We start from the raw sequence: 16,727 nt of genomic DNA on the forward strand, positions 1-16,727 counted from the left end.
TAGATTAATCAAACAACAAAAGATATATCATCAATAATATGACAATTGATTAATAATTTAACTAATATATTAAGCAAAAATGCACAAAATGTGCTGCTTTTCCCTGTTTTTATATCATTGTATATTGAATATCTTAAGTTTTTGATTATTGATCAGACAAAACAAGACATTTTAGAGACATAATCACCATTTTATCATGAACTTATCTTTAAATCATTTAGTTTATATTAACCTAAATTAATCAACAATTATAGTAATCATTAGTTGCAGACCTCAAACCTTTAGGACTCATGTAAGGTGACCACTTCTCCCCCGCAGTAAAGGGGCGACTGTGTTTCCTTATGAATCAACACTATTGTTAAAGAATCAATAATCCTATCAGATCCCAGTACCAGACGTCAGGGAGCACAGCTGCTTCTACATGAAATCATGTGATTCAAGTCTTGGCTCTACACGTCAAACCAGCATGTGGGATTAACAACAGTTAAAGCCTCATTTAGTGCTCTGAATACCAAAATGTACAGATAAATCAGATCCAGAAATTATTTTGTGGTCAATTCTATAGATCTATAACAGCTGGAAACATTGTGTATATGTGGGATATTTACTGACGTATTTTATAGAGTAGAACAAAACATTAAAATCTCTTCAGCTTCTGTTAAACACAGACCTTATTTCACAGCTGTCAAAACATTTTACAAATGCTTTACCATATATAGAAAGTTTATTGCGTTTACTATTTTGAAGAAAACGTTTATGGGTGTATATTTTCATCTTATTTGTAGGAGAAACAATAGAAATAAAATGGGTTCACTTGTAAGTATGTAGGGCTGTCAAATAAAATGTTTAAACGCATGATTATCCATAGTTAATCATGATTAATCACACATTTTTTATTTGTTCAAAATGTGTGAAGTATTTAATACTCTTATCAATATGGGAGTGGGCAAATATGCTGCTTTATGCAAATATATGTATATATTTATTATTTGAAATCAATTAACACAAAACTGCATTTAGCATAAAAAATATGCTCAAATCATAACATGGCAAACTGCAGCCCAACAAGCAACAACAGCTGTCAGTGTGTCAGTGTGCTGATTTGACTATGACTTGCCCCAAACTGCATGTGATTATCATAAAGTGGGCATGTCTGTAAAGGGGAGACTCGTGGGTACCCATAGAACTCATTTTCATTCACATATCTTGAGGTCAAAGGTCAAGGGACCCCTTTGAAAAAAGGGCTAAAATTTAGGACACGTTTGGAGTGTTATTTAACCTCCTTCGTGACAAGCTTTAGGTTTTATAGTTTCATATGATGCAAGTATCTTCACTCTAACTTTAAAACTGACTCCGCTACAACCTCCGGAAGATCGATATCGCAAGTTGCGTTAAGGAAATTAGTGGTTGCTTTATGCACTGAGAAAATCCTTCTAATAGAAACCCGTTGAACTACCTGAAAAATACACTGTTGACATGTTGGAAAACCTAATCTTAAGAAGCGATCAAAAATACTTTAAGAATCTTTAAAAAAAGGTCCAAACAGCCAAAACTAGTGTTCACAACTTTAATTGATCACAGCAAAAATAGAAAACAAAAATCATTTACAATGACCAAAGCAAGTGTTAATGTATCACTTACCAAGTAGCATACACATATTTACAAAGAATAAAACACTAAGACTAAATTATTTTCAGACAAAATAAAGTTGCATAAAACCAGCAACAAAAATGGCGCCATTTCCCAAAAAACAGTGTTTCTGCTCTTTAAAAACATCACAGAATCTCCTGTCGATGTCGTCGCTCGGTCTGAAGCCTTCGTCCGTCGCCTTCAGCCAAACTATTGCAATAAAAAAACACTAAGGAGCCGCAAAGTGGAGCTGTGCAAACGTTAGACGAGAGGATAGCTGGCCGCCGTCGCAATTCCACAGTGGTTCTTTCTGTCTTTAGCCATCAGGATGAAGCCTTTGTCTCCCCACGTTTCACTCCAGCTAGAAGACAACAAAACAAAAAGGTCAGGATATGAGCTTCATGAACGGCTTCATACATTTGATTTGTAAAGATTCCTTTTCCTCGTACTACTTTCTTTTCAGGTAGTACTTAACCTCAACCAAACATCGGTGATATTCTGCACAGTGGGGATAAATTAAGCAATATTTTCCACTGACCTGTTCTTCACAATCCAGTATTTCTTGCCGTCCACATCTTGTTTCTCGAAGCCATAACCCACCACCAGCACGCCGTGATCCAGCTCCTCACTGCTGCAGTTCTTCTCATAGTAGATTCCTAAAATACGGCCACAAAAAATACCAGTCAGTCTCTTATAAACATCTTAAAACCAGATGGCAGATATTAGCAAAAATAGTGTCTTTTAACTGACCTGATTGGTAAAACTGGAAAGACTCGTGAGCGGCGTCGATAGCGACTGAAACGGGTCCCACGGCGGCCACGGCCTTCATCAGAGCGCGCTCCACACCGCTGGGTACGTCGACGAATCCGGTGTCGTTGACAGAGTTGTACGAGGGGTCGTAGCGACACGGCTGGTCGTCCTGGAAGAGGAAGAAGAGGAGGAGGAGGAGGATGAGCGGGACGTTACGGCGCCAACACAGAACTCTGAATCCTAAATATTCTAATTAATTAATTAATTAATAAAAGGTGTTTGTTTGGTGGTTAAGGATGTGAAGCTCCTTTCATAACTAACAGATGTTTGCAACACTACCTGAAAGAAGAGCTGCAACGATTAATGCATTATACGCTTAATCTGCAACTATATTGATAATCAATTCATTATTTTAAGCAAAACACTTGAATACAGTCAATCAAATATATTTGGACTGTTGGTTGGGTAAAAGACATTTGAAGACGTCACCTTGTGCTTCATGTTTTCTGATATTTTTAAACCAAATAATTAAATTTCAAGAAAATAAACAGATTAAATCGATAATAAAAACAATTGTTAGTTGCAGCCTTTGTTTTACGGAACCTAAATTTAAGACTTTAACTTAGATGTAGATCTTTAACACCTCTCTAATACCAATTACGATGGAAATTAAGAAGCCTCTTTTGTGGGAAAAAAAATACAAAAAGAGGTACTTTTGATCCACCAAAACATTGTAAACCTTCATTTAAAATTAAATAAATACAATCTTTAACTGTATTCAAGATCATCTGCGTCCTTTAAATGTGATTTCCACTTGACTTTTTTTCCCCCCTTTTTCCCTGTAAGACACATACCATTGCCACGTAAGGATAGGACACCTCAGAGTCCAGACCCTGGTTGTCCTTGACGTACTGGAAGGCCTGGTCCATCAGACCGCCGTTGCAGCCTTCGTTGCCCTCGGGTCTGGAGCAGTCCACCAGGTTCTGCTCGCTCAGCGACACCAGTTTTCCGGTCTTCCTGAAGTTCTGACCCTCCAGAGCTCCGGTGGTGCTGAAGGCCCAGCAAGAGCCACACTGACCCTGAGAGAGAGAGGAGGGAGAGGGAGAGAGAGAGAGGAGGAAGAGGGAGAGGTTGGAGGGTTGTGTTAAGAAATAAAAATCGGCTTCATTAAGTTCAGGATAGTTAAATCAAAAATAACACCTGACCTTTGCCATAATGTTCAGTCGCTTTCAATGATGACTGAAAATGTATCTACAGACTTGAATGTCTCCTGTACAATTTATTTTGTTCTTTAAAATCGCCGTTTGATATTTATACTCTTTCATGTTCTTGTGTCTCTTTCTGATGTCAGCCATTAGGGCCGTTAGACGGAGTTAAAGGCCCTGACACATCAAGCCGACAGTCGGTCGTCGGACAGTCTGGGGTCGGTGAGCGTCTGTCGGCTTTGTTTTTTTCGGTGTGTCCCGCACCGTCGGCTTGTTGAAGTTGAACAAACTTCCATTTTTGTCTGTTTTAACAGACAAAAAGTCAATTTGGTACTTATAGTAATGGTGTTATGTTAATGTTTCTCTCTCTTACTGTCGTCTTTTTATTCTTATATGTTGCTCTTTTATCTTTACAATCTTTTATCAATATGTCTAAATGTTGTTTTTTTAGTCCTTTGATCGTGTTGTTCTAGTGCCACTCTGTATCTTGTTATTGCTCTTCGTATTCCCGACTCTGGAAAGCACTTTGCGTCTATAAATAACATTATATTGGTAGTTGCACCTTGCTCTAATGTATACGAGTGTCTGCTCCACCCTGGCCTAGTTTAAACTGAGCTGGTCGGACTGGTTTCAGCTTACAGGGTGTTAATGTATGCCAAAGACGGGTGGAGAGAACAGACTGTACAGAGTGTGTGTGAGGCAAGCAGATAACAAAAACAACCCTGAAGTGGCCATCTTATCTCTGTTCATGCAAAACATTTACTTCAGTGGACAGAGCGCCCTCCCTGTTTCATATATACAATCTGTGACGATGGAACTGTTCAAAATTGCACATTACACAATCGTGTTTACCGAACGTCTCCAACAGCTGATATTAGATCATCCTTTTGTATCTCCTGTTACGCTAGCCTAGCTATTAAAATAAGAGCTTGTGGTAACGTACAGTGTTTACAACAGCAGAGTGCCTTTCACTGCAACAACAACTGACCAGCCTTATGTTTTACTTTCATTAATGTACATTTTTGTGACAATGAAGACTCAAAATATGAAATTTAAGAGCAGTGGGTTGTTTGTGTGGTTATATGGTTTCAGAAAAATCTATTTTACATTCTAGTTATTTACAAGTGCTCATGCAAATTACAGTAAATCCTCGAATTTGTCCTTAATAGACCTTTATGAAACCTTTTGATGGATGTTCCTGATGTTTTTCGTGCAGGATACAAAGGCTTCACCACTAGCCCCAACCAACATGACATATCATTCTCATTTTGAGGTTCATACTTGTATTTGGGGTTTCTACTAGAACATGTTTACATGCTTTAATGTTCAAAAAACACATTTTTCCTCATATTGTCAGTCTGAATATAGCTGTATTCACCCTCTGTCTGGAGCAGAATCTGAATGGCTTGTTGAATCACATGTTTTCTGATCTAGACAGCCCACAACAAACTGTCTGGTTTGTCTTATTTCACACATAGGCACTCCAGATACCCAGATATATGAGCACAAGCACCGAATAGGTGAGTTTTTCATCATACATCCCCTTTAACTGGATTTGTTTTTGTCCAAAAAGTAATAAAAAGATTTAAAATGTCGTCACTTGGGAAAAAAACAGCCGTTTCTACATTTCCCTACATTGTGACTGCATAATATTTTCTACATTTAACCGTATGGCTCGTGCCAAGAATGAAAACACGTTTAACCACACCTTGATAAGTCACCAGGTGTGGTTGTCTGAGAGTCCTGTGGCTACACGAGAGATAAAAGCGTCGTTACCTGGTCCTTAACGGGAGTGACGTAGCCTTTCTCCCTCCAGTCCACAGATCGTGGGGCCTCCAGGAAGTTGGGCTCCATGAACAGGGATCCCGTGACCTTCCTATGTGCGTTGCCCTTGTAGCCGTTCATGATCTGCCTGAACTCCTCGTGAGTCTGTGGAAAGATAAAAGTTAAGTGAGTAAATGATGCTGATGATGAGAATTAGACTTACAAGAAGACAAAAGGCAGCTGTGGTTTATGATTGTAAAAAGGTAAAAACATGTTTTAGAAGCGTAGCTAAGTCGTTTTGTTGCCTAAACCTAACCAAATCAATCTTTTCCTAATCCTAACTGGTTTTGTTGGTTAAATCCTAACCGAGGTGTTTCCTGTGAAGACAGAAGTTTATTTTGAAAATACTGAAGTGAAAATTGATGCTGGATATTTGTAGGAAAACACATGAAAAATGAGGACCACGTTTTCGTAAGATATCGTACGAACCGTTGTATGAGGATACGTTGCCATGTTACATTCTATTTCTAGTTTATTCAGCCAGGTTATTTTTTTTTTTTTTGTCTTTGTACGACCATGTCCCGCACCAGATTCTATAATGTTTTCTTGTGTTTTTCCTTTTTTCCTGGATTTGTGTATATTTGGACAAGTGTTCAATATGTCCAATGTTGTATGACTGAATAAAAATCTATTTACTGCTTCACCTATCCGTAATCTGAGAGTGCATGTTCATGTTTCTTTTTCCAAACCGTAGTACACTCTTATTAAACTGTCTACTTTGCCAGTTATCAAATCCATTTTTCCCTTAGCTTCCTTTGGTTTCCAGACCTTTCTAAAGAACCCTGATATGCGTTTCCAAGTGAGATATGGGTCCGTGCATTGAAACTGTGGTCTCACCATGTCGCCAAAGTGGTTCATGCCCAGGCGGTAGGTATGTGTGCCCATTGAATGCTCCAGGTTGTGCAGCTCGATCTTCCTCAGGTTCTTCTCCCACACCATTCTCCTCCAGCTCTCCTCCTTCTGCAAAAATAAATATACATATATAAATGAAAAATTCAGACTTTTTTATCATGGGGGATTAGCAGACTGGAGAAGCTTGCTGACAAACAATACATCACCTCATGATATTTCCTACTGTGCCAGCCCTTCCACAGTTCCCAGTGGTCATCCAGCTGTGGGTCCAGGCTAGGGGCAGACAGGGCTGCGCTGAGGCACACGGCCAACACGGCCAACACGGCTAGAGGCAGCATTGTTGCTTCCTACTGGAAAACAAACAAAAGTTGGGGCTCAATTTCCAAAGAAGCTGGTTAATAATTGAAGGAGGCCCTGAAGGCCTGACCTCCAGACAGGCAAACATACTCCATTACATAAGATATCTATTTAGGAAAGTGTAAAGTCATGCAAGTTTAACATCGAAATTCACTTTATCACATGTTTACCCATCATGATACTTGGTCATGCATAAAGTAGTCTGTAGTACAGTTTGTTCTCTCCCATGATTCCTACAGAAATAGGATCCGCATTAAAGCTGCAGTCTAGTGATGGGAATTCCGGCTCTTTTTAGTGAGCCAGATCATTTGGCTCAGCTCACCAAGAGGAGCCGGCTCTTTCGGCTCCCAAACGGCTCTTCATTTTACCACTTCTGCCTTTTTATAATTCAGCCAAATTTAGTGCCGTTTTGACCTATGATTAGTATGTTTGCATATATATCTCTTAAATTATTCAATTTAATTATACTAAACCTTATAATTTCCAGAATACCATAATTTTACATGCTGCTTTGTTTCCAACTGTCACTCATCTTGTCTGCTATTCGCGCACCGCACTCCTCTCTCTTTCTCTCCTCCTCTCCCTCCTGCTCTGTACCTGTAGACGGTCAGCGCACCGCGCACGCCCGCCCCTCCCTGCTTTATGATATGATCAACGTCTGTCATCACCTGATTGGTCGCACGGACATCATTAACACAACATTCATGTTACGTGTCCACAGGGGCGTTTTTTATCGCGAGGGGACACGACGCTTCCCAGCATTGGACGCTTGGTGGGCTGTCACTAGACACAGGCTCTCCCCACCTGATTGGACGGACGCTTTCCCTTCGTGGGCTGCTGCTCCTTGCTTTCAAACCGGAAACAGTATGGAAGCTCGTTTGGAAACTTTCTTCTCTTATTTCACGAAAATAGTTCACCGAAATGTATTTCTGAAAACATTTGAGGTGTGAAATAAGCCATGCACTTGCTGAATCTGTCTTTATTTTGGATCGACAAAGTTTACTTTAAAAGATTCTCGGGAGTTTTGAGAAGCAGCGAGTCGTGTGAGATTTACCTGTGATTTACAAAAAGTAGACTAGCCCTCAACTTAATGCAAATAAGGAGCGTGCGTCGTGACACTCCGTCTCTCAAATTTGTGCCGCCACGCTACCAGAATGCATTGCACGGCTGCTTACATAGACAATAAATGGGAGACGTGGAAAGGATGGAGGCTGTGGACAAAGTACCATCAGTGCATGGAGTGCCCGTGGCGTGGAGAAGATCATCCTATCATTCTGCCTTGAATTAATAATAAAAAAAACAAACGGCTCTTATCGGTTCACTTAAAAGAGCCGGCTCTTTGGACCGGCTCGTTCGGAACGACCCATCCCTACTGCAGTACACATTCCCGACAGTAACAGTCACTTCCCGACTGCTCGGCCTCAAAACTACACATTAATTAGGTCAAATAATCAATATATAAAACCTGATTGATCCCTGACACTTATATAATAATGACTGTATGCAAGAATAACAGGTTGTTTGAGCTTTTAAAGGCTGTTTTCCTGCAGAGTTATGGAGCAAAAACTTGGCTTCAGCTCCTGCAACAATAAACCACCCAGCCTGTTGTTGTTTTGTTCGCAGTCACGGGATCTCCTGCTGCGGCCGAGAGCCAAGAAACAAGCCCAGACATCGAAACCAGAAACAGGAAAACGAAAAGAAAACCAACATTTTACCGGGAAGCTGTTAGATTGGCTGTGTTTTCCACCAAAACAGCTTCTATAGTGTGTGTTAATTCAAGAAACTAGCAATGGCTGTTTCATGCTTATATAAGGAGGTATAGACGAAGACAAAGGCAGCCGAATGGAAGAAGATGACAAATTCTTGAGGTTAACAGTAAAACAAATTGGTATTTTTTCTAAAAAACATGAATTAAGATGGGATATTGATTAAAGTAGAATTTTTTTTAAAAGGGACACTGGTGGGGGGTGTTTATTCTGGGATCAAACGACAAAAAAAACCGGTTATAGACGAAGACAAAGGCAGCCGAATGAAAGAAGATGACAATTTCTTGAGGTTAACAGTAAAAAATGTTGGTATTTATTTCTAAAACAATGAATTACGATGAGATATTGATTAAAGTAGACGTTTTTTAAAGGGGCCCTGGGGGTTCTGGGCTCAAACGACGACAAAAAAAAAACGGTTATTCATCATTCAATCAATGTTTTCTGCTTTATATTCTAATGTTAGGCGTCAAGTTTAGATAGCTTTTGACAAAAGACAAACGAATAAATGTACTTACTGTATTATTCTTCACAGTTGAAGACGACGAAGATGAAGAGTTAGCGTTAAATAACCTCCTTCAGTCGAGGTACACTAAGTTTATAAAGGCCTGACTGGCGACTGAGGGACGTCCCACCGAGCTCTCTGATTGGTCCGCTCCTTGTTTATGACTCAAGGCCCCGTCCCCTCTGGAGCGTGACGTCACTCTTGGAAGCACGTGATTCTTCCCTCTGGAATGGTGTCAGGCTCAGTGTTGTTTATTCTAGTCATGGTTTATTTAATAGGCACCAATACGATGTACATATCAACTTAAAGGTCCCATATTATTCTCATTTTCAGGTTCATACTTGTATTTTGTGTTTCTACTAGAACATGTTTACATGCTGTAATGTTAAAAAAAAAACTTTATTTTCCTCATACTGTCGGCCTGAATATGCCTGTATTTACCCTCTGTCTGAAACGCTCCGTTTTAGCGCATTTTGACAGAATTAGACACAAAACCAGTCGGTGCAAGACTCAGGATTTCACCCCTCTCACCTCAACACTCAGTGTGTTCACATGCATTTAAGTAATTGGGATGGTGTCGGCTTTCTGCAGTAATTTGGTTTTAAAGAAACCTGGTTTTCCCAGCTATATTTCTCCAGAAGAAAGTAAACTTCTTGGCCATCTAGATGCATCACCGGGGTTTCTTATTGTCTTTTCACATGTGCATGACAAAAGATTTCAGACAGTGGAAGTATTACTGTGACAGCAGAAATTAAAGGAAAGACCATTAAATGTGCATCCAGAATAAATCCATCCAAAGCCTCTAGAAGTCTAAATGAGTCTGTTTATACCACAGACTATTTAGACGCATTGTGCTCTATGTATACACAGATTTCCAGTGTTGCCTGATCTCCCTCATAACCTGGTTTATGTGCATGTAAACACACTGATTAACTAACAGCTTGTCGACTGAAATATTACACAACAAACATTTAAAATACAGTAGGTCAACATCATGCAGTTTACAGACTCGTTGGTGGCTGCAGGAGCCTGAGATGGATGGATTACTTAACAGGCCTACTGGGGGTGAAGGAAACCTAATATTAATTGTAATTTGCTTATCTTTTTCCAACTTAACACTGCATACAGTACGCCTACATTTAAATAAGTGGTAGAAAGGAGTTAGATAATCAGCCTCTCTTTATCTTCAACTCGCCGTGGGAATGAATGAATGAATGAATGAATGGATATAAAGGACAGCAGGACTTCCAAGAACTTGGTGGCACAAAGTCTGAGTTAATCAACGTCGATGCTCATGTGATTGATAAGATTGTGAAACTCTGAACAGTCAGAGTTGTTTAAACATTCAGACCAAAACCTTTTTGTTTTTGGACGCCTCTTATTCAGTGGTGGGAAGTAACCAAATACATTTACTCAAGTACTCTGCAAAAGTACAGATCTGAGTTGTTGTTTTTTATAACTTGAACATTTATATTTTATGATATTTCATACTCCAGCACATTTATGTTCTTTTAAATGCACTATATTTATCTGATTGCTTCAGTTACTTTACTGGTTCATATTTTCGTATAGTAAATGTATACATTCCACCACTGCAGGTTTTATATGAAAAAAACAAACAATTAAACAAATAAAGTATGATGCATTTTATAGATTCATCTACCATACAGTAAATAAAGTAGTTAGAATGAACTCCACTTTGACCAGCTGCAGTAAAATCAGTAATAATCCTTTAATATAATATATACAATAATATAACACTGTAAATGGGCCTATTTTGCATTGAGAGTACATTTACTTTGATACTTTAAGTTTATTTTGCTGACAATACTTCAGTATTTTTACCGAGTCTTAAATTACTAAAATCAGTCAATTCAAGTTTTTAAACGTAGAATATTAACTATTTTTACTGAAAAAGTAAATTAATGAATGATTAACTCATACAAACCTCACACCAACAACTAATACAGTGATATAATGTGACATGATTCATCTGTACATCTGTAATGCATCACGTCTTTATGGTGTCACATGCAGGATGCACGATGTTCCCAAAATGTTTCCTCTGCATCCTACTTTACACTAAGCTAAATATATGCAATATTTCTCTGCATTTGCAGAAAGCAGAAAGCAGACTGCGTCCTCAGCAGCTGATGTGTGACTGGATCATGTTGCTCAAGCAGAGAGCGACACATGACAATGGTTGACTGAGCACTTCCTGCATGAGCAAGCAAGTTTGGTCACTTACATCTTATAGAGTCACCTCAAAAAACAAGATAACTGCATATTGGACTTCTCTGTTGAGTCAATATTGTCAGCTGGGGTGGACGTATTCATATCTGTTGCTTAGGTACAAGTAGCAATACGTAAAAGTGCAAAAGTCTTATCAGCAAAATGAAAAAAAACTCATTATGCAGAATATATTTGATACTATTTTCACCGATGCATTAATGTTTAAAAAACAGTTTTATGTACTAAGCATATAAGTTTCATACAACTATGTCTGTCAGATAAATATAGGCTAGAAGTGGAGTAAGAAGGACAATATTTTCCTCTGAAATGTAATGTAGTTGACGTATAAATTATTATAAAAATGGAAAGACTCAAGTACTTTACAATTGTAAAGTACTTGAGTATATAGTTACTTTCCACCAATGGTTGTCATGTTAAGTAAGTTTTAAAATACTGTGACTGAGTCAAAGCATTGAATTTGTGTCTGCACACTAAATATGCAGGAGCAGCACGTTAGCTTAGCTTAGCATAAAGACTTGAAACAGGGGGAATCAATAGCCTGGCTCTATAACGAAACCAGCACCTCTAAAGCTCACTAATTAACACGTTATAACTTGTTTAGTAATTCTGAAAACTTTTAAAAACCCAAAGTGTTGTGTGCCAGACTATTTCTTAGTCTGGACAAGTAACTTCTTGGAAACAACGCTGCTTTTGTTGGTTTTATCTTTCGGTTTTGGTACGGATTTGGTAAGCGAATTTTGCAGCCCAGCACAAGCGTGCAATAAGAACGCCGTTCTTGCTTTTGGCGTGTAATTTTGTACGCCATGTAGTCTGTATTGACAGCTATAAAAATGCATCTGCGTAAATATGCAACGCTCAGAGGTAGTGACGTATAATACAAAGTGAGAAAGACCGCTTGAGGCGGATGGATTCAACAAATGTTGGACTTTCAACCAGGAGACGTTTGAGACATGTTTTACTGATGTTACGTTGTTTCCGTGCTTAGTTTCCGTACTTATTTTAAGGCCAACCATGAAGTTTTTCCTAATCCTAACCAAGTGTTTTTGTTGCCAAAACCTTAGTGAGGGGTTTTGTCGCCCCCTGCTGGTACTGCACCTTCATACACACGTGTAATATTCGAGGGCTGTCAAAGTTAACGCAATAATAAGGTGTTAACGCAATTTTGTTTTAATACCACTAATTTCTTTTAACGCATTAATGCAACTAGCAATTTGTAGGTTGTAGCGGGCTCAGTTTTAGAGCTAGAGTGAAGATACTGGCATCATATGAAACAATACAACTGTCCATTGGTACCAACCATCTGATACTAGCTTGTCAAGAAGGAGGCTAAATAACGCTCCAAACTTATGCTAAATTTTGGTGAGGAAAAACTGGCATGACCATTTTCAAAAGGGTCCCTTGACCTCTGACCTCAAGATATGTGAATGAAAATGGTTTCTATGGGTACCCACGAGTCTCCTAGGGCCACTGTCCTGACAGCATGTAACATTAAGAGACAAACTCACTATCTAAATGTCTCTGTTGACATTTTTGTCTAGCCAAAAGAAAATGATGAATATTCAGTTCATCTTCACTGTAACAGGCTGGTGGTGAACTCTGTGAGCCGCTAACGTATCATTAATACATTCCTCAGATTAGACGCTAGTTAAACAAAAGGAGGTTATCAGCCGCTGCTATTGTCTTCACATCCAGACACAAAGATTTACAGACCTGAACACGTCTACACACCAGAGTCACTATCAGTTACATGTTGTTGTTTTTCTCCTTTTTGTAACAGCCTCAATTGATCTTGTTATTTAACATTATTGATCCAGGATTGTCTTTTACAACAATGCTAAACTAAAGGTCGGGCAGTGAGTACTCACAGTACTAAGGAAGTGTATGTTTTCAGTGAAAGCCTTGATGTGTTGGCAGTAAACTTCCTTACTGGAACACTTACAAGAATGAAACTCACCCTGTTTGTCTATAGACTAAGACTAGTTTGATCACCTCATGTGACAAAAGTTTAATCACAGGTACAGATGTATTTATAGTGTGTACTCTACATGTACTTGTAAGTTTTTAATGTAGTCTGGTTATTGTTATTTTCTTACATGCACCATAGTGGCTACATTTACCACATCCCTTATTACATTCAGTTTATATATTTGCAATTCCTGTACACCGGTCTACCACAAATATATATTATTTTATATTTTTTTAACACTATATTTTAAATTCTGCACTATTTTATGTCTTAGGTTCTCATTTTTTTATTTGCGTGATTTTCTTTTTATACTTATTTAATGAGCATTGAAACTCAAAAACTTTATCTCCATATTTCTTATCATTTCTATAATCTACTATTCTGTATATATCTTCACTATTTACCATATATGTGGACTGCTGTTTGTTTTTCAGGCTTAACTGATTCCAACAGATGGACAATTAAAAAGATTGCTCACATTAAAACTGTTTAAAAATGTATCCCTTTATTAATTATTGTAAGGGCACAGTTTGAAAATGAATGCCTTGTCTTGGAAATGTGATTAAAATGTGAATTTCCAGGGGATTTAAAACAAACAAATAGTCTTGTTTTCAGAAGATATTGTATTAATTGTATTTTGATATATTAATTTAGGTATTTATGAACTTATTTCAGTTGAAAATACATTTAAGACGTTACTCCAAACGGCTAGAAACCACATTACAAGGGATCACCTTGAAGGTGTTTGACTGAAGTTTTGCAGACATACTGTATATTAAAATCAACTATATGTTTAAAATGTCTTTTTGCAAAACAAGCATGACAAATACAGACACTCGTGATTTTAAACGTCACCCCTCCTGTTCCACTTATCTCTCCGAGTCTGTACACATGTTTTTGAATGACAGTGGACAACGTCAGCAGTCGAGGCAGGTTGAGACAACCCCAGATTCATGTGAGTGTGTGGGTGGGGGGTGGAGGTCCCTGCTACTCATCAATGAACCCAGAGATGTGTGAATAACAGCCTGGAATCTGGTGGAGGACAAATAAAGCAAACAAGACTCCAGTCTGTCCCTGATTCACTTAAGAGATTTAAATTCATAATGAACTAACACTGCAGGGGAAATAGTTTAATCTCTTCTGATCTTAGTTAGTTTGTTGAGTAAGAAAGGTGCTTTACATTCATTCAGTTATAAACAGTTCTGCATCGGCATCTTAAAAGGTGTTTTTTCTTTCTCTCTCTTTGATTTTAGATTCAGGAATCTCAGACGTTCACTTACACTTCACTGTAAACTCAATAATTTTGTTAATTTCTACCCCAAATACAAAATACTATTATTGCGCGTGAGTATTTTTTTTCTTAACAGGCCCAGTGTGTAGGATTTGGCGGCATCAAACACACTGTGAAAGAGTTTTGTAAGACGAAAACACGGACAACTCCCAGACCTGAAAAAGCCGTGGTAACGACCTGTCAATCTCAAGGTAGCAACGCCCTAAAGCATACCCTGCTTTTTGATCTATTTGACTCTAAATGGGAGCATAATTTACTAAATGAACATCATGCTGTATTGAAAAAGACTTGAAACTAGCGATTGAGACCATAAACTCATGTTTACAATGTTTACTGAGGTAATAAATCAAGTGAGAAGTAGGCTCATTTTCTCTTAGACTTCTAAACAATCAGACTTCTTTTTGCAACCAGAGAAGTCGCCCCCTGCTGGCTATTAGAGAGAGCGCAAGTTTAAGGCACTACTGCATTGGCTTCACTTCTCAGACATGGCGGTCGCCCACTGGTCACCAGTTGCTTATCTACCAGTTGTGACCAGTTTAGAGATTTTTCCCTCTTGTTTTAATTGAATAACTTTTAGATTATTCAGTAATTGGGAAGAAAAAAGCAAATATTAGAGTGAAGCCTGAAAAAATAAACAATTTTGTGTGGTAGAAATATGGTCGGGAACCACGTCTGTAAAGTCAACATATATTTCTAACCTTTACTTCTTTACACTAATGTTTACAATCAACAAAGTTACGACTATCTGCTACAAGTGTTGTAGTCAAGACCACCTAAACCGAGACCAAGTCACGACCAAGACCAGAGTGCATCGAGACTGAGACAAGACCAAGACTTTTAGGGGTTGAACCAAGTTAACACACTTACGATAAAATGTGCAACATGCAAACCATATGCACTCCTCAGATTGATCTAAAAGATCCACATTCCCATAAAAACACCCACAGACATCAAATTCACCTTTTATTGCCATACTGTATATGTGCGTATGTATAAGTGTACCATGATAAAATAATCAAAAGGCGTTGCAAAGGTGAATTTTATGTGTGAATTTTCCTTCATTTTCTATGAGCGATCACAGTAAATAAAGCAGACAATGCACAGACAATTTAGTGATATCCCCGCAGTTGTGGTCTTGAAATAAAATCCAGAGTCCTCTTCAATGAGGACAGAGACGACGGCATTAAGTAAAGAATTTATTATAAAATGTATTACACTATAAAGTGTCAGAAGTACTAAGAACATGGCATTCCAAGACATGCTAAAAGAACATAACATAAATAGCGACAAAAAAGACAATGTGTGCAATGTGGCGATCAGACCGTCGGAGTCTCCGAGGGGGAAATATTATATAGATAGAGTAACGTCTTTCCTCATCAAACACAAACATACAGAAACATGTTTGTTGAGGATACACATCCGGGGGAAAAAAAGACACCAAACGGAGACAAAGTTGATAATAATATAGTGATTCCCAGCTTTTACAAAAACATAATATTCACTTCCCTTTCTCGTATACTGTACAAGGCAATAATAATAATAATAATAATAAGAGGAATGAACGGGTGTGTTTTAGGCACACAGCATTGGCAAACTTCAACAAAAGCTTCAATAAAACAAAGAAAAATAAGACTGTGTTTCTGACTAGTTTGGGACATTTCATTCAATCTCGTTTTTGTTTTTATCACCATATCTTTGATTTGTTTTTATATTCTTAGGAGAGATGAGTAGTACATTCATTTTGCCTCGTTGAAATTGAAATCGACATATTTGGGCCAAAAAAGTGAAGAGAAAAGTGAGGATGAAGTCGAGGAAACGGGCCTCGAGTATTTACATCACAGCTGGAAGTTTTGCTGTGTGGGTTGGCAAGTTCAGGCTGAGACAAAAACAGTATTTGAAATAGTATTTAAAGATTTATCTCTGCGAACAGATTTAACACTGGGGAAGTAAAGCAGACAGGAAATACTGCACTCTGGCACTCATCTTGTTTTCTATCAAACTGCGTCCTGAAAAAGGCCCACAAAGTCAAACTCTTTAGGAATGAAAGACTGTTTTCCAAACATCAACACTGGAAAAAAAAGAGCTTTTTTTTCTAGTCACAAACTTTATAAAACACCAGCTTACACAAAAGGACATTTCTGTCATCAGCAGCCTTTACAATACTAACTTCATGCCATCGTTTCCTTCGCTTTTGCTGACCGAGCCGGGCTGCAGCTTCATGATATAAAAAGACAAAAGTGAAAGAAGATGTGAAGCCACGCACGGTCGACCAACGGTGACAGCGACACCGAGAGAAGCTTAAATTTAGCTCGACTGAAGCGGCGTCGATGCC

General features: G+C 38.4%; 1 protein-coding gene across 2 annotated transcripts; it reads right to left on the reverse strand.

Moving 5' to 3' along the window:
* Positions 1–1,859: 1,859 nt before the first annotated feature.
* On the reverse strand, positions 1,860–9,038 carry ctsla (cathepsin La). Of its 2 annotated transcripts, none has more exons than XM_074638814.1 (8): positions 8,899–9,038; positions 6,467–6,610; positions 6,246–6,368; positions 5,361–5,513; positions 3,234–3,458; positions 2,380–2,548; positions 2,168–2,285; positions 1,860–1,990 (listed from the first exon to the last, which is right to left on the reverse strand). In XM_074638814.1, the coding sequence occupies exons 2-8, from the start codon at positions 6,596–6,598 to the stop codon at positions 1,891–1,893; spliced, it is 1,020 nt and encodes a 339-aa protein (XP_074494915.1). In that variant the 5' UTR covers positions 6,599–6,610; positions 8,899–9,038; the 3' UTR covers positions 1,860–1,890. The 2 variants fall into 2 exon arrangements, with proteins under 2 accessions (XP_074494915.1, XP_074494916.1); XM_074638815.1 differs by having other exon boundaries at positions 6,467–6,607; positions 8,899–9,036.
* Positions 9,039–16,727: the final 7,689 nt, after the last annotated feature.

This window comes from Sebastes fasciatus, chromosome 6 (genome assembly GCF_043250625.1).
Source record: "Sebastes fasciatus isolate fSebFas1 chromosome 6, fSebFas1.pri, whole genome shotgun sequence".
Classification (NCBI taxonomy): Eukaryota; Metazoa; Chordata; class Actinopteri; order Perciformes; family Sebastidae; genus Sebastes; species Sebastes fasciatus.

What these genes read in the sequence shown, in the direction of transcription:
- ctsla (XM_074638814.1), bottom strand. Translation starts at nt 6,598, where the DNA reads ATGCTGCCTCTAGCCGTGTTGGCCGTGTTGGCCGTGTGCCTCAGCGCA. An exon ending in ACAGTAGGAAATATCATGAG is followed by an intron (nt 6,369 to 6,466) that starts GTGATGTATTGT and finishes TTATTTTTGCAG; the next exon opens with AAGGAGGAGAGCTGGAGGAG. An exon ending in TTTCCAGTTTTACCAATCAG is followed by an intron (nt 2,286 to 2,379) that starts GTCAGTTAAAAG and finishes GCCGTATTTTAG; the next exon opens with GAATCTACTATGAGAAGAAC.